We start from the raw sequence: 25483 nt of genomic DNA, 5'->3' as shown, positions 1-25483 counted from the left end.
GTAGTATGTTTTGGGTGGTAGCTGGAGGCATGTAGATATTAGTAGCGGTTGGTGGGTTTCCAGTATTATACTATTCCAGTGCTCTTGATTGGGACTCTCACTTCAGAGATTTACAACAAGCATTTTTGGGGCTACGGTACCCACGAAATGACGTGAAGAAACAAGACAGGGCCAGACTAGTACCCAGAAACAGCCTGCTCCAGGACAAACCAAAAAGAACCAACAACTGGTTGTCACCTATAGTTCCCAGCTCAAACCTATCCAACATATCATCAGTGATCTACAGCCCATCCTGAAAAACAATGCCTCTCTTTCACAAGCCCTGGGTGGAAGACCTCTCCTTGCCTACAGACAGCCCCCCAACCTTAAATGACTTCTCACTAACAACCATGAACTGACTAAGAGTCACCAATACAGGAACCATTCCCTGCAACAGACCCAGATGCCAATTCTGCCCACATATCTTCCCAGAAAATACAATTACAGGACCCAATGGCATCAACTACACAATCTCTGGCTCTTAAAGCTGCTCATCCTCCAATGTGATATATGCCCTAATGTGCCAATAATGCCCATCTGCTTTGTAGATACGAAAAACCAGCCAACCTCTGCGCAAAAGAATAAATGGACACAAATCTGACATCAAAAATGGTAATATCCAGAAACCAGTAGAACACTTCAATCTACCAGGACATTCCATCAAGGACTTAAAGTTCAACAGAAACATTTCAAAAACAAAATCCAACGGGAAGCTGCTGAATTGGAATTCATATGTAAATTTGACTCATTTAGACTTGGATTGAATGCAGACTCTGGATGGTTATCTCATTCTCAGAAGTAACTGCCTTTCAGGCATTCCATTCAGATTCAGCAATGGAGGGAAGGGGGTCACACCCAGCCTGGATTGTGCACTCCACTTCTTTTATGACTTTTGCAACTGATTTACATTTACATGGCCCTCACTTCCTGCACCCTCTCCCCCCTCCTCTCACCACCTATATATCTTTGGCCAGTTTCTTCATACCCTCCATGCATCTGAGGAAGAGAGCTGTGGTTCTTGAAAGCTTATGCTACAATAAAGTTGTCATAATGGTAGTCTTAAAGGTACTACTGGACTCTTTACTCTCTTTAGTTTGGTTAGTCTTCAGACCCTGGCAGATGATTGACTTTGCTACCTTCTGCAGCCCACCCTGTACAGTTTCCAACTGTCTCTTTTCTTTTTAATTAGCTGGAACACAGGATGCCAAGTCAGATCAGGATTAGAGATGGGCACGAACAGCAATACGAACTAAAAAAAAGCCACAAACAGCCCAATCAGCTGTTCACAAACAAGCTGTTTGTGAGACCCCATTCTAAATGAACAGGTGGTTGTTGCTAGCCTCGTTCATTGCTGTTCGTCAAACCAGACAATCTGGCACCTGCAATCAATTCCCTTGGCAACCAGAGGCAGGGACTACCTGAACTCTGTCTGAACTCCTGCTGTTGCCCTGGAAACCCCAATCTAAGCACAATTTAGCTTGATAGGCAGGTCTTCAAGTGTGGAGCTCCAAATTTGTTACAAGGAAGCAAAGAGCAGGGGGGAGGGGGGTTCCCAGCTCTGGTTTTGCAGACAGTGAGGGAGACAGTTGCTGTTGGCATTTTGAGAGAGAGAGACAAGGAGAGTGCATTGGAGCTTGAATTTTCTGTGTGTGGTGGGATAGGGATCTACCTCTTCCAGGGCCGCTGCCAAGCTCTGGGGCCAAGCTATTATTTATTATTGGTACATTTCCTTCTGCCTGGGATCTTGATGGCTTGAGGAGAGCCTGCTGGCTCCCACAAACAACCAACGTGTTCGTGAACAGGTCATGTTCGTCAATGTTCACTGTTCGTGGATGGCAACAAACAACAAACACTACGTTCGGGTTTTTTTCTGTTCACGCCCATGTCTAATCAGGATCACAGGGTGAGGTGTGGGGATGTTAAGCCTTTGTCTCCTGTATATTTTCTTCAACAGGATAAAAGCAGCTCCATAAGGCCATCTTAGGCCACGAAATCAACACCAAAAAGGAAGATTTATACCCCTACCTAAATGCAAATCAGAGTATACTGACTATTTAAAAGAGGAGAGGGTGAAGACTACCAACTGGCTTTATATATGGAACTCCCAGCATCTTGTTATGTTTGGCTTGGAGATACTTTGGTTTAAAACTTTCTAACATGAGAGAGGCTTGTTGATATGTAGCATTTGCAATCTGGTACATATTGTTGGCAAACAGCTAATATTGTTTGCTAAGCATTCTGCTAAATTACAATTTCAACCTATGAATGCTGATTGGACTGGAAATCCTATACATCACAGAATGAGCACGGGAGGATATTTCATCCCTCTGATGCTCTTCTATGATAATTTCCCCCCAGGAAACATGAGACTTCTAATTATCTACATGCATCTGAAGAAGCATAATATGCTAAGTGTCAGACTGTAAATGTAAAACACACATATTTGCAGCATCAAAACTATAGTACCAAAAGACAAATAAAATTATCCTAGGTTGAAGATCTTGAGAAATGTTTGTATGTTAAAACTGCTGTAGCACTAACTGATAAGCCCTTTAGCCAAAGGGACATTAACCAAAGTGATATAAACTAAACCGACAAAGTTTGGCTTTGTAATAAACTGAAACCTATTGGAGGTACAGCTACGAAAAAACTAGATGGAAATCTCTCCTTTGTTTAATGAAAAAATATGTCACTTAGAAAAACCACATGGTGCCAAGAATTTATAGTGATAGCAAACTTGGTCAAACTGGGCTTTTTCTTTCCATGTTTCATTACATTTTTGGAACTAACAAAAGACAGTCTATATGTTACTGGTAATTTAACAACCGTCATACATTGTTACATTACTTGTACTAGCTATAGTTTTTTTGCATAACCTGTTGCTTTTCTTTTATTGCCTAATAAGTGGCCCTATCTTTATGGAGATACTTAAATATCTTAATTTTTTTTTAAACTGGAAGTAGTTCAATCAATCCAGTTCAATAGATATCTTGAAAGCTACTAATGTTAGATGAAGACTCCAGGGCCTGGAGGAAGGCTTCAAACTTTGGTCAGTGGATTGGAAGAATAGGAGTAGGATTCACCCTACTTCCTTTATATTAACTTTCAAGTAGGTAGCCTATAGAGAAATCCAGGCAGAAGCTTAAGCTCCACTCCCCCAGTTACTGGTAGTCAATCTGCCCTACAGACAGTGGGAAGAAGAGACAAGGAAGAAACTACATCTTTTTCAGCACTTATACAGACAAAACCAGATGAGATTTGAGAGATCAAGTGAAGAAAAAAGTGTTTTTGATAGAACAGCTGGTTCAGGCCCTGATATTTCTCAATAGTAACTTTCAGAACTCTCTCTGCTGAAGTTAACTGCTACAACTACCAAAACTACCTCCACATTGACCTGTAATACCCATATGCTGGGGTGGTAAAGAGGTGAAGTAACTGTTATAAAGAGTGCAGATTTCCCACACCACTGTTGGTGGTATAAGATTATTTTTATGCTGATCAGCTAATCCAAACAATAATTTCATCACTGACAAGTTAATTTTAGGACAGCAAGTTCAGTAGCACTTTATTTATTTACCATCCAAAAACAAGGATCCTCAAGGCAGCAAACAGCAAATAATTAAAAAATTAAAGTTACATTTAAAATACATTCATACACACACACAGTAAAAATATAAATATATAAGTACAGATTTGACAGAAGGAGCTCTGACTGTCAAAAGCTTATAACATACAATTCGGACTTTAAGGTGCTCCTGGATTCGAATCTTGCTGTTCTAATGCAAACCAACATGGCTACCAAGCAGAAACTAAGTTAATTTGGGGATAATTGTTCTAATTTTTTTAAAAAAAATGAAGAGGGGGGAAACCTGTGTTATAGATGGCCTTTTCTCCTTTGCTTTTCTTGTCAGAGTGTCCAGCCCCTTAAGGGAGGAAAACAAACCCTTCTTACTCCATACTCTTTGGGACAGAGACAGTGTTCGCTTCCTAAGAGCAGCATCATCCCTGGAACACACCTAATAAAAGTGAGACAAGGAAGAATTTCAATATAGGCATCATTTTAAAAAGAACAGAACAGAACTACAATGAAGGAAGAAATAAATGATGTTTCAGTTCATCTCAGAAACAACAGGCAATAAACACGGCCATGCTGCAGAGTGCATTCAAAGCTCTATAGCTGTGTGTTTCCTATACACTGTGCCATAGCATGCACAGAACCAATATAATAATACAACTTTGATCGCCAATATAAATTGAAAAGGCTTTCTTTAACCACATTCAGTGTATTTTAATTAAAGTTCTATTTAAATGTATGTAACTGCAAGTGTATAAAGGAACACACAAAATCCCATAAAACATCCAATGAAAACAGGTATTATTTTGAAAGATATTTTAAAAATTAAAGAGGGGTTGCTTTGTTTAGGAAGTCAGCATTTGCTATAGTCAATAATGACTACTTTTTAAAGTAACTACCTCCCTTAATTTTGGGATTCAGCTGAATTCTTTATAAATGCAAGTTTTTTAAAAAAAATGAGGGTGGGACTGTGCTACTACTATATCTCACAAAATTCACACTTTAAGGTCTTTCTCCATAATGTTCTTAAGGCTACGATTTACAGAAACAATGTACAGAAAGCCCAAAGGTTTTCATTCTCATAGGTTATTCTAGCCTCAACCCTACTAACTATTCCAAAGCAAGTTTAAGAAATAATCCTAAGCAGATCTACTGAGAAGTAAGTCCCATGTTGTTCTGTGGTATTTATTCCCAGTATCCTTAGGACTGCAGCCTTAGAGAATTATGGAGAAAGACCATAAAGTCTGAATTGTTGTGGGAGTAGGATTGCCAGGGCACAGCCAGCAACCCCTGGAAGGATTTTGGGGACAAGCAATGGCATGCCAACATAATGTCAGTGACATAATGGGGGGGGGATGCTCTAGGATTTGCACAAACGGTATAGTTATATCACAGACTATGTTTTTACCATAGCATTTTTGCAAATCCAGACCATCCCCTCCCCTAGGATGTCATGACTTTACTTTCAGTTTTTGATCGAAGTGACATCAGCACGTCAGTGCAATGCTGGTGCACATCTACATTTTTTCAGTCTCCTCCCGCCAGCACTGCAGTCCCAGCAAGCAACGAAGGGGCTTGCCGAAGTTCTCCCCCACATAGCAACTGTATGCGAGAGACAGTAGTAGCATAGGGATTTTTTCCCTTCATTTTTTATTGGTATTTGTAAAGAAGCGAAAGAATATGATTTGAGTTAATTTCAAAATTAGGGGAGTGTAGACATTTTTTTAAAGGATGAATTAAAGTCATAATAGACTATAGGAAATGATAGTATCCTAAAAACCTGCCTTTTAATTTTTTTAATATATTTCAATCAGATTAAAATGTTACTCTATTTCCATTAAATGTTTTATGGGATTTTGTATGTTCTTTTATACCCTTGCACTTATATACATTTAAAGAAAAATTTAATTAAAATACAGTATAATGAACATGTTTAAAGAATGCTTTTTTCAATATACATTAGTAATCCAAGTTATTCATTTAATAAAGCAGCAAGAACTTTCAGCGAAAAGAAGTACTTTATTCACTGTGTTTTAATGCTCTTTGTCTTCTCTGGAGACAAAAAGGGCGAAAAACTTTAATCTTTCAGTAGGAACCTCTTTGTGATTCGTATCTCTTCAACTGTAACAAGATAAAAAGAGAAAAACTGCACACAGATTACTTGTGAGGAACAAATGCATGTTACATCTATGTCCAAGAAGACTGTGATCAATTACAGCTTTCCAGGACAAGCAACCATGTCCAGATGTTCATTGGTGCAGAGTCTGATTGCAGAGAGAGATCAGCAGGATCATGCCCACAGGCCTCTCACCTTGTGTGTTCAGCAGAAAGCTTCCACATGCTCAGGAAGCTTGGAAAAGGAAGGGTCCCAGTGCCATGTCACCATTCAGACATTGGTGTAAATATATGGGGAGAAAGGCATGGTTAGCAGGTACAATGCCACCTCCCCTCACCCCCACATGCATATAGACTCAGCATATGCACAAAGAAACGACTGAAGAGAGAAGCAGATTCGTGTGCCAAGGAAACCCGTAACAAATTAGTCATGTTTGAAACAGTTTTTGCTCAGACAAGAAAAGGGACAGAAACTGGGGCATCTGTGTAAATCTGACTTCTGAAGCTACTACCTATTTAGAAGTTTCAAATGAACTAAAATGATGTAAAACAGTGTGCAAGCTTTTAGAGTTCTCTAGAATTCTTCAAAAAGCTGGCTGGTGTGGGAAGGAGATGTTTCAGACTTTTTTCTCCTCACACTTTTTATAACACTATTTTATTTACTAGTTGAATATTTTTTTTAAAAACTGCTTATGAAAAACACTGACATTTCCCCATATACATGCCCATATTTTGATAGAATCTTTTTCCTGCTCACCAGTGCATGGAAGGATGAGACTGAGAAGATGCCAAGCCTCCCTAGTGCCATTTTTGAAGGACGAGCTGCAGCAGCCAGAAGGCTCTTAGGATTTGGTAACTCCCCACCTTGCAGGCTGGCCAGATAACAGCGCATCCTGAAGAGATCCGTATTAAATTTTTCCAGATTCTGCTCCCACTGCTGGATCTATTCAGGTAAACAAATGAAATATTAGGAGACAAATTTTAATAGCGTGTCAGACTAGAATCTGAGAGGCCCACTTTCACATCTTCACTGTGTCATGAAACCTATATGGTCACCAGGGAACAATAATTTTACCAGCCTAACCTACCTCATGGAATGGGAGAACTGAGCTCCTTGGAAAAGGGGCAGAATATACTAGATAGAAAAAAATCAATGAGGTACATGTAAAAACAAGGACTGCATCCTGAAACTGTCTGATAAATTACTTTAAACGGGTGAGTTTTTACGTTCTCAAAAGAGAGTATGCACCAATTCCAGCGCACTCTAACAACTTCTCAAAATCTGAACTGAGATAAAAATGAAGTTTACAACATAAAATTCATGTTAATATTAAAACCAAACATGAACAGGGCAGTAGCTTTACCCAAGGAAGGAAGACTCCTGTTGCGATGTTTGTTGCTTTTCTAGGTTATGTCACTGATCTAGTTGCTGTAACTTTCACATCCCGTTGCAACATGGGGGTGGGGTTAAACCCTTAGAATATGATAAAAAGAGCACCTGTCACTTTAAGAAACAGATACCCTCAGTGGCCGTTGCTAGACAACCTCAATAGTTTTGCCAGTGTTCCAGGCTTGGTTTCTGTCACTAAAAGACAGGGGAAGAAGGCAAGGCCCTTTCCTGGGCTGTTTTGACCTTTGTGGGAGGATTGAGAAAAGCTGATCCTGGTCCACCAACCAATATGCAAGGCGAGGGAAGCAGTGTCGAACCAAGACAGAACCCAGCCCTCTCAAGCTCCACCTGTGGTGAGGTGGGAGAGGGATTCCTCAAGATACAAAATTCTCACCATTCTTAACTGGTTGTAAAAGCAGATACAGAACTTTAAAAACCAGTTTTGTTTTGTGAATCCAAAGCTTTTTACTTCATGTATATGAAGCTCTGTCAAGAAAGTCTTGTTTATTGACTAGATATCACAGGCAAAAATTTGTCTGGTGCACTCAAATCCGTATTGGCTATCAACTCCATGATTTGCCAGAACAGAAAAGAAGGGAGATTTTAAAAGAAAATATGGCTCAGGTGCACCAGCTAATTAGAGCTGTGAAATCAAGCAAGGAGTCATCAAAGATCTAAAGATAGCTACTTATTCCTAAAGTTGTTCACAAAGTTGTTCACGACATGCAATGCCACATTTAATAGCTACTTATTCCTAAAGTTGTTCAGAAAGGGAGTCAAAGAGAAATTTCAACATTACAAATGAAGCTCAAATGGATTCATCAGGAAAATCATGTATAAATCCAAATGATTCAAATGTGGATGTGTGTTCATAACTGCAATTTTATCACAAATAATATGCTTTTTTATTTATTGGACTGTTTTACAAATCCATACTGTTCACCCTCCCTCGAGTTTATTCCTTATTCAGATACTGTTTTTGAACCATCTGATTCACAAACAGGATGACATCCAAGGAAGGCTGTTTCATAATGTCTTAATCTACTGATACACCCACACTTGCTTCCTGAAAATGTGAAGCTCAAGCATAGTGTATAACTTTATAGTCCTATCAATCTTTAAACCAAAGACTGGAAAACTTCAGTTGTGTTTACAACCAATATAACTCCTATAGAAGATAGCAAATGTGTTGAAGTCGAAGTGCCCTTTAAAAGATGTACTTGAAAACAAACAGGGCTGGGATTTTCCAAGAAGCCGTAAAGTGCCCTTAATAAGATAATTCCATTTTTTGTTGCCTCTGAAAATAAAAGAGATTTTCCTACTATGTACATCAATGAGATCAAATAGTCCCTGAGTTATGCTTATACAAGCAAGAACCTGCAAAGACTTGTGGGAGGCACCTCATTTCTCCTTTCCCCTCCATTTCCTCTTTCCCTTCCCTGAAAGCTACTAGGGTTGCCACCTGCTCTCATCTTGAAGCCAGGGCACAGGAGGGGTGGCAGGTGAACAGCAGGCTCCAACCTGGGCTTTGTATGTCAAAGCCCCCCCAGTGATGTCACTTCTGGTGTAAAATGGAAGCAATGGCATCTCTCTGGGGCCAAATTTTGGGGCAAAAATGCTATGTTCAGGGCCAATTTGGCCCTACTGAGATGCTGTAGCTTTCGGTTTTCAACCAGAAATTACATTATTGGGGCCTTGGGAACATGTGCATGCGCTATTTCACAGCATGCTCTGGGGCTCCCAACTTTCTTCTCCCTACTTCACCCCCCCTCACCAGTAGGTGAGTGGGGCTAGGGGGCAAAAGGTGGGGGTGGGAATTGCATCCCTATTGAACCTGCCATACAGCATCTCACCTCTTCCTGCTGCCTTCTCTCTTTTTCACTCACCAGCCAACCCACTTTTATTCCCCTCCACCTTCAGTTTTTCCTCCTCTGCCCCTTACAGTCTCTGCCTGGAAAAACTATGTTCCAGTTGCACAATGCTTATCATCAGGCCCAGTTGCATAGTGGGGAACCTACAAAGACTTGGGGAGATCAACTCATTTTCCTCTGTATCCACTTCCCCATACTATTTCCTCTTTCCCTCCTCCTGGCAACCTCATATCCTTACCCTTCTGTTCGTTCTCTCCTTCCCACACACCAACTAACCTAACTTTTATCTACTACATCTTCACCAATATTTATTATATATTTTCTTCATTTATACCCCACTTTTCTGTACAACAGCAACCCAAAGTATTTTACATCTTTCTCCTCTCCACCATTTTATCGTAAGCAGACTGGTAGGAGCCCTACAAAAGAGCTCCTACCTCAGCCTACTCTGGCCCTGCCCCCCCCCTCCAAAGGAGAGAAGGAAAGAGGCAGTCTGCCTGCCCCTGCCCTCTCTCCTTTGGGAGACAGGGGGGAAGGAAGGAGAAAAGGTTGGACGAGGCGCCTTGTTTAACCAACTGGCATCAACGGGCACCAATTTCCTCACTGCAAAATAGGGCTTGGGTGGATTGGACACCACTTCTCATGCCTTGGGCAGGTTAGGCAATACTTCTCGGGTTTTGAGCAGGGCTTGGATGGGTTTCTCCTCCCTTGCCTCAAGCAGACCATGCCAGGCAGCACCTTCCTCCTCTGTCATAGGGCTCTAGTAGGCCAAGCCTTGCACCACCACCTCCTCCCTTCCATCACTCAGGGCTTAGGAGGGCCACACTAGGCCACTGCCTCCCATTGCACAGGGCTTAGCCAAGATGGGCACTGCCATACCCTCCCCTCATGCAAGCCAGATGCCATCTCTTCTCCCTCACAGGGGGCTTGGGTGAGATGAAGCCACCTCCCCACCTCATCACAGGTGGGCTGAGTCAGAAATGTCATGTAATGCTGCTATAGACAGTGGAAATGTTCATATGTTCCACAAACCCTTACTGCCCAAACCACAAGTTGGCCACCTTTACACACAATAATAATCTCTAGTTTTTCTACAAAAATATGGGATCGCATTTGCATTAGCCTAGTCATTGTTTAAATTTGCTTTAGAAATAAACTTTATCCTTTATTAAGAATTGCAAAATAAAAAGACAGTTAAGGAGACATAGGAATTAAAAGGAACAGCATATACAAAATTAAATTTCATCTTTGATTTACAAGTCTCCTTGAAGATAAATCTGAGAAAGCAGTTAACTCCACAGGAACATACCTATTTGCTGCCTTGTCATAGAAAAGGAAGGAATGCTACATGTTTTGCTTGCAGCTCATGAAATCTAGCCAGTATTTAAATGAAAGCTTATAGTTTCCTGGACACCAAAAGCATTCCCTAATATTGCTACCAAAAATTTATCCAAAATATTTGCACAACCTCATAAGACGTCTATATGACTTCTCATTACAATCAGAGTCTTTCAAGGACACAGACTGATTTTCACACCTTTGCTCCATTTTGTCTAGAATATTTTAAAGATAAATCATTATTCCTACAGATTTTTTAAAGTATAATTTTGGACTCCATTTTTAAAGATGTAGAATACATTCCACAGGAGACTAGATTAATATTGGTTGTTGTGGGTTTTCCGGGCTGTATTGCCATGGTCTTGGCATTGTAGTTTCTAACGTTTCGCCAGCAGCTGTGGCTGGCATCTTCAGAGGTGTAGCACCAAAAGACAGAGATCTCTCAGTGTCACAGTGTGGAAAAGATGTTGGCAGGTCATTTATATCTACTCAGGAGGGGTGGGGTTGAGCTGAGTCATCCTGTAAGAGTTTCCCAGGGTGTGGAATGCTAATGGCGGGAGGCTTCACTGTATCCTGAGGAGGTTCTTTTGCATATGGATTGGTGCTTGATGTGCTAAGCTTCTCTGCAGGGCTATTGTCGGGTGTAGAGTGTTTTGTTAGCCTGGTGTTTTTCAGAACTGGAAACCATGCTCTGTTCATTCTTCTTTCCTGTTGAAGTTTTGCTTATGCTTGTGAATTTCAATGGCTTCCCTGTGCAGTCTGACAAAGTAGTTGGAAGTGTTGTCCAGTATTTTGGTGTCCTGGAATAAGATACTGTGCCCTGTTTGAGTTAGGCTATGTTCAGCCACTGCTGATTTTTCAGGTTGTCCAAGTCTGCAGTGTCTTTCATGTTCTTTTATTCTTGTCTGGATGCTACGCTTTGTGGTCCCGATGTAAACTTGTCCACAACTGCAGGGTATACAGTATACGGTATACTCCTGCAGAGGTGAGGGGGTCTCTACTGTCTTTTGCTGATCATAGCATCTGTTGTATTTTTCGGGTGGCTCTGAATACTGCTTGAAGGTTATGCTTTTTCATAAGCTTTCCCATCTGATCAGTAATTCCTTTGATATATGGCAAAAGCACTTTTCCTGTAGGAGACTGTTTTTCCTTGGTTGTTTGATTCACCCTGGGTTTGATTGCTCTTCGGATTTCATTTCTGGAGTAGCCATTTGCCTGAAGTGCGTGGTTTAGATGATTAATTTCCTCATTGAGAAAGTGCGGCTCACATATCCGTCTTGCACGATCCACTAATGTTTTCATTATGCCTCTTTTCTGTCGGGGGTGGTGATTGGAGTTTTTGTGTAAGTACCGATCAGTGTGAGTTGGTTTCCTGTAGACCTTGTGAAAGTTTGCTTTGCAGATGACCAAGGTATCCAGAAATGGAAGTTTTCCCTCGATTTCTTTTCTTTCCAAACAGGGCACAGTATCTTATTCCAGGACACCAAAATACTGGACAACACTTCCAACGTCATCTCCTTCTACGATTAAATGGCAGGCTTAATGGATCGTGGGAACGCTGTCAATGTAGTTTATCTGAATTTCAGTAAAGCTTTTGACAAGGTTCCTCATGATGTTCTAATGGGTGAACTGGCAGACTGTGGACTGGACTTTAGGATGGTTAGACTCTAGGAACTGGCTAGATAACCAAACCCCAAAAGGGGTTCTCAGTGACATCAAGTCTGATTAAAGGGAGGTGTCCAGTAAAGTGCTACAGGGCTCAGTTCTGGGCCAAGTGATTATCAATATTTTTATAAATGATCTGGACGAGGGTATGAATAAATTACTCATTAAGCTTGCAGAATGACACCAAACTGGGGGGAGTAGCAAACACCCTTGAAGATAGAGAATTCAACAAGATCTGAACATCCTAGGAAGGTGGGCAGATTTGAATAAGATGTGATTTAACATAAGAAGTGCCAGGTTCTCCATCTGGGTAACAAAAATGAGAAGCATGAATGTTGGATGAAGAATACACGTCTGGGTAGCAGTGTGTGTGTGAACAAGATCTTGAGATTTGGGTGGATGGGAAACTAAATATGAGCAGTCAGTGTGATGCAGCAGCAAAAAAAGCAAACACAATCTTGGGGTGTATCAAGAAAGGCATAACATCCAAATAACAGGATGTCATTGTCCCACCATATACCATGTTGGTCATGCCCCACTTGGAGTTTTGTGTGTAGTTCTGGAGGTCTCACTTCAAAAAAGATGTGGACAAACTGGAACAGGTGCAGGGGAGAGCAACCAAGATGATCAGGAGCCTGACAACCAAGCACTAAGAGGAAAGACTGTAGGACCTGGGAATGTTCAGTTTGGAAATGAGGAAGTTGAGGAGAGACATGACTGGTCTCTTCAAGTCTTTAAAAGGCTGTCACTTAGGTCCTTTTCGCACTTACAGTTTAAACCACCATTTATGAGCATTTGCTGAGATAGCAATAGCTTTGACCTGGCACACCCATGTTCCACACTGTCTGAGGCAGTTTTGATTTGGCACCCTGTTTTTCATTTTAGACAGGTTTTGAAGTCTCGGCGCAGTTTCGAGCTTCCAAGACTTTGCAATTTATGTCACACTTTTTTTAAAACTTTGAGCATATGTAGTAACATTGCAATGTTGGACACACACACACACACACACCGCCCCTGCTTTTGCTGATTGGGCTGTCCCCTGCTCACTGGAGAGGCAATTTAGTGGCAGAGTTCGGGGGAAAACATGTACCACTCCTTTTTAAAAAAAAAAAAAAGCCAAGCCAGGAAAGGATTAAAATGCTGTTGCTTCTTTCCCTCGCTGCCACTTTGAATTGCAAAATGCTGTGCAAAACACTTTTTTATATATATATTGGCAGAAGACACCAGGAGAGAGGGGAAAGCAGCCATTTAACCCTTACCTGACTTTTAAAGCCAGGAGAAATGAACATTAGGAAAACTTCTTCACATTACGCATAATTCAGCAGTGGAATCAGCTGCCTTGGGATGTGGTGGGTTCCCCTCACTAGCCGTCTTCAAGAAGCAACTAGTCGAATACTTGTCTGGGACACTTTAAGTTGTTCCTGGGCAGGGAGTTGGACTAGACTTCCAATTCTATGATTCTATGTCTGAAATATGAATGATCAAGCTACAGAAAGCCAATATTAGCTTAGCAATCTTTGACCAGGAAACAAGCCCTTGCTGACATAACACACTGAACCCAATTTTGTCCGAGGTTCCTACCTAGCATGCTCTATCTAGCGGTACATTCTCACAGGTGGAGATGTAGTAAACACAGAAGGAAGAAGTTATATCCCCCAGTGGAACACATGTAGTGCTATCTGCAAAAGGCACTAGCAGGGGGCTGGGATATTATGAATATATCGAACCACTGCATTGGTATGTCGTATGTTCCAGGTTCTGATATAAGTCTTCTACTTACACAACAGGATGTGCAAGTAAGTTTTGGTATGCCTCTTCCAGGATACTACAGGGACATAAATTTCCAAATATGGGGAAACTTGTCTATGATAATAGTTGTCTGTGATGGTTTGCTTAAAACACTGTCAGTATTATATACGCAACAGGGAATGTCCCCTTTTACAGTGCTCGTTCACAGAAATCTTTGTTTTCAAGCCTATAAGTATTAACAAACCTATACTATGAATGAGAGAATGTGCAGAAACTAACATATAATTTCAGTACCTGGTTCTCAATGGCTTTCCTGTTTTTTGGATCACTAACAATTGAGAGTTGTAACTCCGCCATCTTTTTCATCTTACTATCCATGTCAATCTTCTGGATGAGGCTCTTGGTCTGATTTTTCAGAAGTCTGACTGTATCCTCTTTCCCAAATTTCTTGGCAAAGAGAGAAGCTGAAGCAGAGTGTATCGCCGTAACCCAGTTTTCAAGGTCAGTCTGGCTTGTAGCCTAAAAAATGCAAACCAAAAATTAGCATTAAAAACTAAGAATGTAAAAACAGAATCTCACTGTTTTCAAGAGAAGCAGAGGAAACTGTGGGGGGTCACCATGTGGGTTCATCTCAACTCCTCCACCACTGCTCCATGAATCCCACATACAACTTTTTTCTCTCCAAGCAGAGAAATAATAAAAGGGTATCACAGTTCCTTTGAAGAACTGGCCACTGTAATTGCTAGTAAAGCTTACTCCTTGTCTAAAGGAGATTTTTTATATATATATATATATTTTAAAAAAGACAAAACGTGCTTGGCTAGAAGGATGGCAATTAAATGTAACCCATTATTAGTGTAAAATTAAAGAATTATACAGGGCGGAAGTAGCATCTGAAAGTAATCATAGAACAGAATTCACCTAGTTGGCTGCAAGAGAAGAGAAAGAAAATCACAAATTCAGCTGCTGTCCAATAGCAGTTAATATAATATTATGTATTTCTGCAGTTCCCTCTTCAAAGTAAATGGTTTTTTTTCCTACAAAGAAGAACTAGTATCTGTGCTCAAAAAAAGTACGCAAGCAGCCCTTGGTTACATGCAAGCATCTCTGGCCATTACTGGATCCAGCAACAGAAATGGGTCCAGACTGACAATCCACCCATTGTATTCTTGTTATAATCTATGAAGAAAGCCAGGACAGCCTTTCTCTGTGTTCACAGAAACACATATTGAACACTCTGGGTGGGACTACATGCTGTGTGAGATACAGAGTTATTGTCAAAAAGGGCATCACAGTGTTGAATCTGTCATTTTTCCTACCAAATGCAAAGGACCACTTACCCCATGTTGTGAAACCATCACTGAGCCTATCAGGGGAACTAATGAACTGGCATGGAAGAAACAATATCATCCCATTACAGAGAAAGAGAATCTACATATTATGGGGAGGAGGTGAGAACTCAATGCTTCAAATTTAGGTGAAAGTATTTTAAAAGGGAATTTAATTTCAACAAGAACTCCATTATGTATACTTCCAACAGCAAGAATTCCAAGAATTATTGGCAAGTAGGAGTGAATGACTACTAGATATGATTGAAAAGCTGACAGATGATTAATTAAAATCATTGGGATGTATCCAGCCACTCTGCTCAACAAAGCTGGAAGCCTTCCTTCAGCGTAAGAAGCCATGGTAGAAGGCTCCTTAGTCAGGAGGAAGGCTTCATACTTCATTGAGTAGAGTGACTGGATCCACCCCACTGATTATAAGTGTGTCCAATTAGTCATTCAGCTGATTTTTAAAAAACGTTAACTGTGTGAAACACAGGCTGTAATTATTTTAGATATAAAATTTATAAAACCATCCATGACTGGCACCATCTTAGAGGAGGCATCTCTGTTCTCTCTCACCCTTGAGGGAATGCCTCTAATACATACACCCATCATACAAGTACCATCTATCAGAAGCATCATGTTTATTTGTGTGCAAGTATATGTAGATGTATTAAGTAAGTTTATTAAAACACATGCTGTTAATCACCTATCATTCATTTAAATAAGCCAGATTTTCTGTTGAGTTTACTAACTTCTCTTGCCTTTGTTCAGAAACAGCTGCACTGTGTGCTGCCAGATTTGCCCCATCATGAATAGGCAGAAGCATACAATTCATAAAGCCAGAAGACTGGCTGACAGCTGTGCTTGCTGGAGAATCTAGAAAGAATATAGGTAAAACCATCGGAACTGGAATGCTATGCCAGGGTAATGTCATATTTTTTAGTTTGGGGGTTATGTCATTTAAGTATATTTAATGAAGAACTAAAACAACAAAATGACTCCTCCTGTAGACCTAGCCCATATTTTGCAGCATTCTGTCAGTGAGATGATAATCAATTCAAAATCTGCTCTTATTTGTTATTTACTAAGAGGAGCTAAACAAGAGTTGGCAAAAAACTACTTCCGTCTTCATTCTATGGCTTAGAAATGCATGGGATTTTTTCATTGCATACCAAATTAACTCAGTATGCCCATGCTGAACCAGAAACCTTTCTATTTACTTGGGCTTTCTGCAGCATATGCCAAAGAACTTTATAAATCAGCATCAAAGGCCAAATACAAAATTATTTATATACATTTTTTGAAACTTACCTCTCATATCCTGGGGTCTTTTTTTGTTACAGTACTTGCTGCATTGAATCTTATTTATCTTTAATCCATAACTTGCTTTATTGATAGAAATCACATGGTCTCTGTTATCCCTAATATAATTTTTGTTTCTTGCTTATTTTAATATCTATGTTTTAACTATGTTATTTTTATTAGTGCCGATGTTATATTTTTCTTTTTGAAAATGTGGAAAATTGTGAAAATTCTTCATAAATAAAATTAAAACAATACCTGAAACAAGTAGACATCTCCAAAAGAATTGCTTAGACAGAAAACATTCTCTTTCTTGGGGTGTTCCGGACAAGACTGCACTATACTGTCTTCTGCAAACAGAGCGTATCGAGGTGAGCTGTTCTGCTCCATGGAATTCCTCCCATAAGTCTCATAAAACATCAAGGTGCATCCTTTTCAAAAGAAGAAAAAAGAAAAGAAAAATGAGCTCCAGCTTGGGTCTTTGAGATTTCCTGATCTATTCCCTCCTGGAATATAAGATTAACACTTTGACCTTATGCATACCTGTAATCAAGGAAAATATTATACATAAAGAATGAGGCAGGAAGCATATTACTACAGTATTTCCCATACCAAACTCATCATGTGTGGACAACCTTCATACGTACTAGTACATACAGCTGGAAATCCTTGACCAATTACCGTTTCTAGACTTTTGAAGATGGGTTTTTAAAAGTGAGTATATATAATGTATTGTCTGTACTTTATATGCTTGCTATGTGAAGCCCATTCTCTAATACTCTTACTATCTACCACCACTTCCTGTGTAGAGTTACCCTGAGTTTTACTGTAATCAGTAGGACTTGGCTTCCAAGTAGATGGGCTTAGCATTGAAGGGTAAGACAGGTAACACACCTCAAAATCAGAGCTACTCACTGTCTATCTGACTTGAAAGAAAGTAGGGAGCGAAACAGACAAGATGAAAACCACAGCTCTCTCTCAGCCTGTCAAAGGTAATTGTGTGTATGCAACCACAGTTTGGATTGGGGCTTCATAGAAAGGAGATGAGGATTTGACTTTTCAATCCCTACTCCCTTTCAATCCCGGCCTTTGTTGATCAAAAGTGGTCTCTTGTGCTTTTATTAGCATTTTAAAGAAAAAAATAATTGATTTTTTTTTTAAGAACACAACTATTTTTCTTTCTTAACTTCAGAAAGTCGTTTTGATTTGCAAAACTAAGAAAAGTTTGAAGGATTAAGTCCCCCTATGGTCTGTTCTACTAATAGTGGACCTTTCCTCCACTGCAGGAGGTTCTTCTGTTACCAGTCTTTTCTGTCAGGGGAAGGCACCACCATTTACAGGACAGACCTATGGGATCCAACCTTGAGTGGCTCTCATCCAAATTATGTACTGTTTACCTTTGACTATTACTGCCTTTTCCTTTCCCACCCACACAACCAAACACATGTTTTCCACATGGGGACAGGCTTGCTTGGTTTCACTGTTGCTAATGCAGTTGCCAATATAGCATAGCAGCAACAGCACATCCATATGGCAGGTCTCCCCACAAGGTTCTTTGCCACAGTCCCCCAGCACAGGCTATACCCCAGCCCTATGCTACGGGCGTTTTATCAGTAATTTAATATATCATATTATAAAAATCTAACAGTCTCTGTATCAGATTTTTCAAATTCCCAGCTTTCATTTCTTAGAAAAGAGTAAGTCTCTAGCCCCTTTTTGTTGCAGAAATATATGCGCATCTCTGTCAACAAAAAGGTCTAGAAACTTAACCTTTAAAAAAAATGAAAGCTGGGAATTCAGAAACAGCTGATAGGTTGCTATAACATTGTAACAATATAACAATATTCAATTGCCAATGCTAAAAAAGCCAGAAATCCTCCAGCCATCTGAAGGGGAAAAATTACCACCACAGAAACTGCAGCAAGGAAAATGGCTGCCTTGGAAGTAGGACAAGAAAATCCAAACTTTCCCACCCAGACGGCATTCATCCACAGTTTCCTACAATCTTTTTCCAAACTTTGTAGCAAAGCATGTTTGAGAAAGATTGAAGAAAAGCTTTGGAAAATTTGGGAGGGTAGTGGGGAAAAAATGCTTCCAACAGCATCAAACCCAGAGAAAACAGGGCTGTGCTTACCTGTAACTGTAGTTTATTGAGTGGTCATCTTTGCAGTCCTATATGAGAATTGCACGTGCGCAGGCCAGCTGCAGACGTTCCAAAGCTCTTAGAGGCATGAGACGCTTGTCTAGCCTTTATGCACGTTTTTCCCCCAGGTGTGGCTATAAAAGGCAGGGCAAGTGGCTCCCTCCCTCAGTTCTGTAAGCCCCCGGCGCAGAAGGAAGGTTAGAAAAGAGAGCACTCGGCAGGGAAGGAAGGATGGATGTGTACCTGCACAGAAGACCAGTTGATGAACAACAGTTACAGGTAAGTGCAACCCTGTTTTCATTGTTGTGCCTTCTGTGCAGTGGCCCATATGGGAAAGTAGCAAGCTAACTTACCCAGGAGGTGGGCATGAAGCTCTTTAATGGAAGAGACTCTTGAGGACAGCCTTGCCCACAACTGTGTCCCTTCTGGAGTCTACATCATGCTTGATGAATGTGGACAGTGTAGACCAGGTGGCTGTCTTGCACAATTCCACTAGAGGGATGCCCAAGTTGAAGGCTGACAAGATACACTGAGCTCTTGTAGAGTGTTTGCTATGTGATTATAACAGTCTTTAAGGAGCAAAACTATCCAACTTGAAATGGTCTGTGTGGTGACCTTTAGACCTTTCTTGGGCCCTTTAAACGAGACAAAGATATTACAGTCTTTTCAGAAAGGAGTAGTCCCATCCCAGTAGAAGCACAGAGCACATTTAACACTGAAGATGTGCAAAGGTCTCTCTGTGCTAGTCATAGGAGTAGGGAAAAATACCAGTAAAACAAAGTCCTGCTTTAAGTGAAAAGTGGAGACAACCTTCAGGAAAAAAGGAGAGGCTCAACGGAGAACCATCTTATCTGCGAACATCTTAACAAAAGGAGAGTCATGCCTCATGACTTGCAATTAACTCACCCTCCTAGCTGAGGTTATAGCCATCAGGAAATCTATTTTAGCTGTCAGAACCTTAACAGAGCAGATAGCTAGAGGGTCAAAAGGTTTATGCATGAGTGAACCAAGCAAGAACCAAGAAAAGAATCCACTGGGGAATTGGCCTGAATGCGGGGGGGGGGGGGGGGTATAGGTTTGCTAAACCTCTGAGAAAGGACTTGTACTGTTGCATTGTATCATCATGATAGGCCAAAATGGCCACTAGGTGGACTTTAATAGAGGAATTAGCCAAATTCTGATCCTTTAACTGGACCAAATAGTGCAAAACAGATAGTAATGAGGCTGAGACTGGGTTCAAATTGTTGCTGCAGCCCCAAAAGAAAACCTTTTCCATTTGGCTAGGCATGATTTCCTGGTGGATGGGTTTCCTAGCTTTCAACACGACCTTCTGGACAAGGCAGGGGAAATTTAGTCCAGGGGGGATATGAATCAGGCTGTCCACTTCAGAAGTGCCCAGATCGTGGTGGAGAGCCACATCGTCCTGCAGCAGATGTGGTGTTAGGGGAAAATGATATGATTCTACCCTGTGCTATTTGAAATAGAATGGCAAATCAGGCTCGCTTTGGCCAGTACGGGGCTATTACAATTGCTGAGGAACCTTTCTTCATCATCTTGCTGAGAATCACAAGAGAAAGAGGGGAGAATGCATACATGAGGGTGCCTGACTACAGGATCTGAAAAACATCCATGAGAGAGACTTTCCCCTTTCCTACCAATGAACAATATTAAGGATATTTCCTGTTGAGGTCTGTGGCAAACAGATCTACAGCAGGATACCCCTACATTGCAAAAACAGGATGGAGGAAGTCCATGCAGATGGACCATTCATAGTTCTGAGATTTAGACCGACTTGGTAGATCTTCTAGAAAATTGTCCTTGCCCGCTATGTTTATGGCAAAGAGAGAGATTCAATGCTGGATAGCCCAGTCCCATATGAGTGAGAATTCCCAGGAGAGAGCCAGGGAAGCTGTGTCCCCATCTGTTCAAGTAATGAATGGAAGTTGTATTGTCTGTGCATATTTGAACATTCCTGTTTTCCACTAGGTGAAACAGAGGCTCTAGAGCATACCTTATTGCCTGAGCTTGAGAAGGCTGATGTGCATGGATGGTTCTTGAGGGGACCCTGCTCCCAGAACAAGCCCCCATTGCAAAAGAAAGGCATCTCTGTAGATTGGTATGTAAACTGGGAAGTAGACGAAGGGCTCTCTACTAGACATGGGCATGAACGGGAAAAAAACCCCAAACAAGCTGTTTGTTGTTTGTTGACATCCACAAACAATGAATGACGAACAGTAACAAACATGACCCTGTTCACAAACATGTTCGTTGTTTGTGGCCCTTTAAAGATCCCTTTAAACTATCAGCTGGCAGGTGGCAGGGAATCCCCCCTGCCACCTGCCAGCTGATAGTTTTAAGGGCCCTTTCCTGCCATGTGCAAGGGGCAGGGCCCTTTAAACACCCCACAAACTGACCTTCCCAATGTCCAATACCCAACAAATTTGCAGGGAACATAGTCCTCACTGTCCTCCGAAGACCCAAGTTTCAAAGAGATTGCACCCCGGGAAAGGCATGATGCATGGGTCTCCTCCTTTGTTGTCATTTTCTCTTCACAGTGGCAAAAACGGGACTGCCTGTTGGAAGGCAGCTACTTTGAGGGGTTACAAACTGACCTTCCCAATGTCCCATGCCCACCAAATTTGCAGGGGATATAGTCCTCCCTGTCCTCCGAAGACCCCCCCCCCCAAGTTTCAGAGAGATTACACCCCGGGAAAGGCATGATCCATGGGTCCCCCCTTTTGCTGTCATTTTCTCTTCACAGTGGCAAAAATGGGACTCTCTGCTGGAAGTACTTTGAAGGGTTAAAGCCAGAAGTTCAGACAGAGTTCAGTCCCTGCCTCCATTGCCAGGGGAACTGATTGAAAAGCGCCAGACTGTCTGGCTTGATGAACGGCTGACGAAGGCAACGAACGAGGCTTGCAATGACCACTTGTTCGTTTAGAATGGGGCCTCACAAACAGCTTGTTCGCGAACAGACGAACGGGCTGTTCATGGGTTTTTTCGTTCATATTGCTGTTTGTGCCGATGTCTAGTCCCTACCAAGAAGTTCTGCATGTTGTTCCACCACTTCAGGGACCTGTGAATGAACCTTGGGAATAGAGAACCACTTCTACAGGTTCTGTCGGTGTGGGTGGAACACTCTGATGAATCAGTTCTGCAGGGGACAAAGCCTCAGCCTGCCGAATGGAACTGTCAGAGTCAGAGAGGCCATAAAGCCTTACATTCTGTGAATTTGTTTTGCACTTTGGTGCTTCTATGAAAGGACCTTGTTCAGAGTGAGGAGAAATTTCCCTGTCCTTTCTGGGTAGGGAAGGCAAGGGCTAGGGAGGAGTCTAAGACTGCCTCCCCTTTTGCTGGGGAATAAGAGATGATTTCTTCACATTAACTTCAGGCTCAGCTGGTGGAAGATGGTAAGGATCTGGGACAGAGCTTTCTCCCTGAGGTGGCTTACTACTGCTGCCATGACTTTTGTAAAAATATGAGGAGCAGATGAGAGGCTGAAAGGAAGAACCCTGTACTGGTAGTTCTTGGAGCCACATTGAAAGTGAAGAACTTTCTGTAGTGAACATTTATTAGAACATGAAAATATGTCCCTTAAATTGACAGTAATTAATCAAACTTGAGTTTTTAACAGGGATAAACATCTTTTAATGACAGCATTCTGAACTTTTTGAAAAGTACAAACTTGTTTAAAGAACAGATGTCTAAAATTGGACGGGAACCTCCTGACATTTTGTCAACAATAAAATACCGGGAAAAACCCATTGGTGCAACCAGACAGAATCGGTTCTTTGCCCCTTTTTTGCAGCAAAGACTGAACTTCCTCGAAGAGTAAGGCAGAAGGAGATGGAGGTTGTACAGAGGAGGAATTTTGGGTGGAGTTGTCTCGAACTCCAGGCAGTAGCCTTGGCTGATTATGGCCAACACCTAAGCCTCCTGATTGACTCCTAAGCCTGCAGAGGAAGTGAGTGGTTGACTGACATAGCTCTGGGAGGCATGGCGTCAAAAACCTTGTTTATTGGATCCAGATTGCTCCCTTGGGGAACAGGAACCATCCTTCGACTTGGTTTGAAAGTATTTCCTCCGAGGCTGAACAGAGACAGAAGAAGAAGGCTGTTGAGAGCCTATGTGCATCAACTGGGAATGGAACCAATTATATTTACTATTGTAAGGCGCATATTACCTTGGGGGAAATCTCTGCCTAAAAGGATTTGGGTAGAGAGATGATACCCAAGGACCTTTCTGTCACCTCATCATCCTTAATCTTTTTGAGTGCCTCATTCATTGTGGAAGAAAATAGGTCTGTCCTTTCAAAGGGAAGGTCTTCTACCCTCATCTTATGGTGAGGGGCTAGGGCTATGGTTCTGAGCCATGCACGTCTACATTCAAAGAGCAACTCCAATATGTTTGATGATATTCATTTGTTGTTTAGAGAGCCTTAATGCTTCTCCTTGCAAAATGTTAGCTAGCCTTTGCTTCTGATCCAGGATTAGGCTTAGGTATGGGCCTATCTTTTCCCATAAGAAAAGCTGGTAGCGGGCCATAATGGCCTCATAATTACTGATTCTAAAGGTTAAGACTGCAGAAACATAAACCATACTTTTTTGGAGGCCCTTGCCTTGGAGGGTCTCGGTGACAATCAAACTGGCAGAAGGCTAGTCTGGCTGCTTCTGAATGTAATACCTTGACAACCAGATCCGACGAGGTCAGAGCAGAACAGGTCACCTCAATGTCCAGAGATCTCACCATCTGGACTAACTGTTCAGTGTACAAACAGAGATCCTCTCTTGGGGATACAGCAGAATCTTCAGTAAGGAATTCTGATGCAAAATCCGATCCTATATCTGAGTCGTCATCAGACTGGGTAGCATGGTTCAAAGATGGTTCCAGAACCGTGTTGTCCTCTGGAACCATGGCTGGAACCAATGAAGGTTAAGTTTTGCTCCTTGGTTCTGAGCAAATGGAAACATAAGGGCCTTCATCATGGAAGAAGTAATGAGGGGGGGTACATCCCCAGTGAACCTTCAAACCCATAAGCGGGTAATGTTAAGGGAAACAATACAGAGAGTAATGGAACCTATGGCATGTGTGGTGAGGAGCCAGTTCCAAGCGGTTGTCATTCTCAGATGGAACTGAGGAACCCTTCTGTCTTTCTCCAGGCTCTATTGGTGATGGCTGCAATGGAGAAATAGCTGTAGATGGTTCTATGATTTCTGGAATCTCACCCTCTGAAAGGGATGGAACCGAAGCAGAACACCTTTTGGAGGTTGGAGACAGAGTTCTTGGAACCCTGGGCAGACTTGACGCAATGGAAGCATTCAGAGCTAATGAAGAGGGTTTTTTCCTCTTTTGCAATTTAGAAGTCGATGCTTTATCAGCTTGGCCTGTTTCATAGGTGGCTTTGACTGGTAACAAGGTGGAACCAATGAAGGCTCAGCTGGAAGCGACTGGCCCCAAGTATGCTAGTGGAACTGGGAGGCCCATTCTGGGTGCTCTGTCCCTTTATTTGTGGCATTAATATCAGAGTTGGTAGTTCCCTTCAGAGCTAACTCCCAAAGAGCCGCTTTAATTGCAATGTGCTTTCATGGTGTGCTTTATGAGTAAACTGTTTGCAGACTGCACACTCAAACTGCAGACCCATACAATTGGGCCATTTGGTTTCACAACATGAACACTTCTTGAAGAGAGCCTTCAATGCCATGGAGTCGAAGGTCCAAACTCACGTCTATCTCTGGAACTGAGGAGCGGAGTGAAGAGCATATCCTTCTTCAGTAGCAGCTAAGAACCACCAAGGGAGGGAGCCACTTGCTCTGCCTTTTACATTCACGCTTGGGGGGGAAGTGTACAAAAAGTCTAGGCGAGCATCTCATGCCTCTAGAAGCTTTGAAACATCTCCAGCTAGCCTGTGCATGTGCAGTTCCCATGTGAGACTGCACAGAAGACACAATGATGAAAATGACCCTTGAGGAAAAGCTCACAGATTAACAAAGGATACACAAAGTATAAGTGTTAAACCTAGCAACAGAGCAATCAGAATCTGACTGTGACATATAAACAGTGGACTTGGTCTACAATTTCTATGCTTAACCTATTTCACAAAGTTGTTGTAAGGATAAAACAAGGAAGCATTTTAAAGCACTTTGTAGGTGCAAAAAGCACTTTAGAAATGATAAGCAACAGTGGGGCAGAATCTGTAGCCATTAAAATAAATTGGAACTTTGCTGTTGAAATCAATGGCAAAGAGCACTCAAGCTAAAATATTATCTAACAGAGTCATTTTATATTATTTGCTGAGCTAGTAATGCCTCTCACCAGTATGTGGAAGCTTTAATATTTGCAAAAGTTCCCAGAATTATATGAACTTTTGATTAGTTAATATAATTTTTAATTATTTGGTGGCTCCCCCTCTTCTACAATTAAGTGTGGAGGTAACCAAATATTTAAATGGTGACATTGTAAACAGCAGCAAGGTAATCTTTCCTAATCTGTGATTAATGAAAAGTGTATTGTCAGTGGTGTAGAACCTCCTTCTCACAAAGTTTAAAATGCCTTTGGGCTGTGCAAGAAGGCCTGAATTGTCAGCACAGCATCCCAAAATGAACCAGACAAATGTCAAGAACTCTCTTCTCAAACTGAACCAGTATCTGGGGACAGAAGTGGTTGTTCAAAAAGAATCCACTAAGTGGATAATGCATGCAATTGTTGGTAGGGATGCATATACTGATAAATAAATTAAGTCCTGATTCAAAATAAACAACTGCACTGCATTTTTATATTAGAGGTGATGTACCATGTTTAACTTTTAAAAATCTAACAATTTCAAATGTGTTAAAAATTTCCTAAATAATTTGTTTATGGAAGAACAACTTATTGTAGTGATTTAATATCGGTTCTTAGGCAAGGATAGAGTTGCAATTTTTGTTTAAAAAATAACAGCTGTCACAATCTCTGTCCTTAGATGGGACT

The 25483-nt window shown here is 41.4% G+C and overlaps 1 protein-coding gene across 3 annotated transcripts in view; it reads right to left on the bottom strand.

Annotated features, from left to right (window-relative positions):
* TIAM2 (TIAM Rac1 associated GEF 2) overlaps positions 1–25483 on the bottom strand; it is a 215442-nt gene that overhangs the window by 96719 nt on the left and 93240 nt on the right. For 2 of the 3 annotated variants that reach the window (XM_054969840.1, XM_054969839.1), the window contains exons 1-4: positions 16633–16802; positions 14036–14260; positions 6486–6671; positions 3909–4055 (exon numbers count right to left, since the gene is read on the bottom strand). In XM_054969840.1, the coding sequence (XP_054825815.1) occupies positions 3909–4055; positions 6486–6671; positions 14036–14260; positions 16633–16794 (720 nt within the window). In that variant the 5' untranslated portion in view covers positions 16795–16802. Of the gene's footprint in view, positions 1–3908; positions 4056–6485; positions 6672–14035; positions 14261–16632; positions 16806–25483 lie in introns of those variants that run through there. The other variant, XM_054969841.1, reaches the window with a different exon arrangement.

Source organism: Eublepharis macularius, chromosome 1 (assembly GCF_028583425.1).
Source record: "Eublepharis macularius isolate TG4126 chromosome 1, MPM_Emac_v1.0, whole genome shotgun sequence".
Taxonomy (NCBI): domain Eukaryota; kingdom Metazoa; phylum Chordata; class Lepidosauria; order Squamata; family Eublepharidae; genus Eublepharis; species Eublepharis macularius.
Note: the sequence above shows the minus strand (reverse complement) of the source record. Positions and strands in the feature narration are given on the sequence as shown.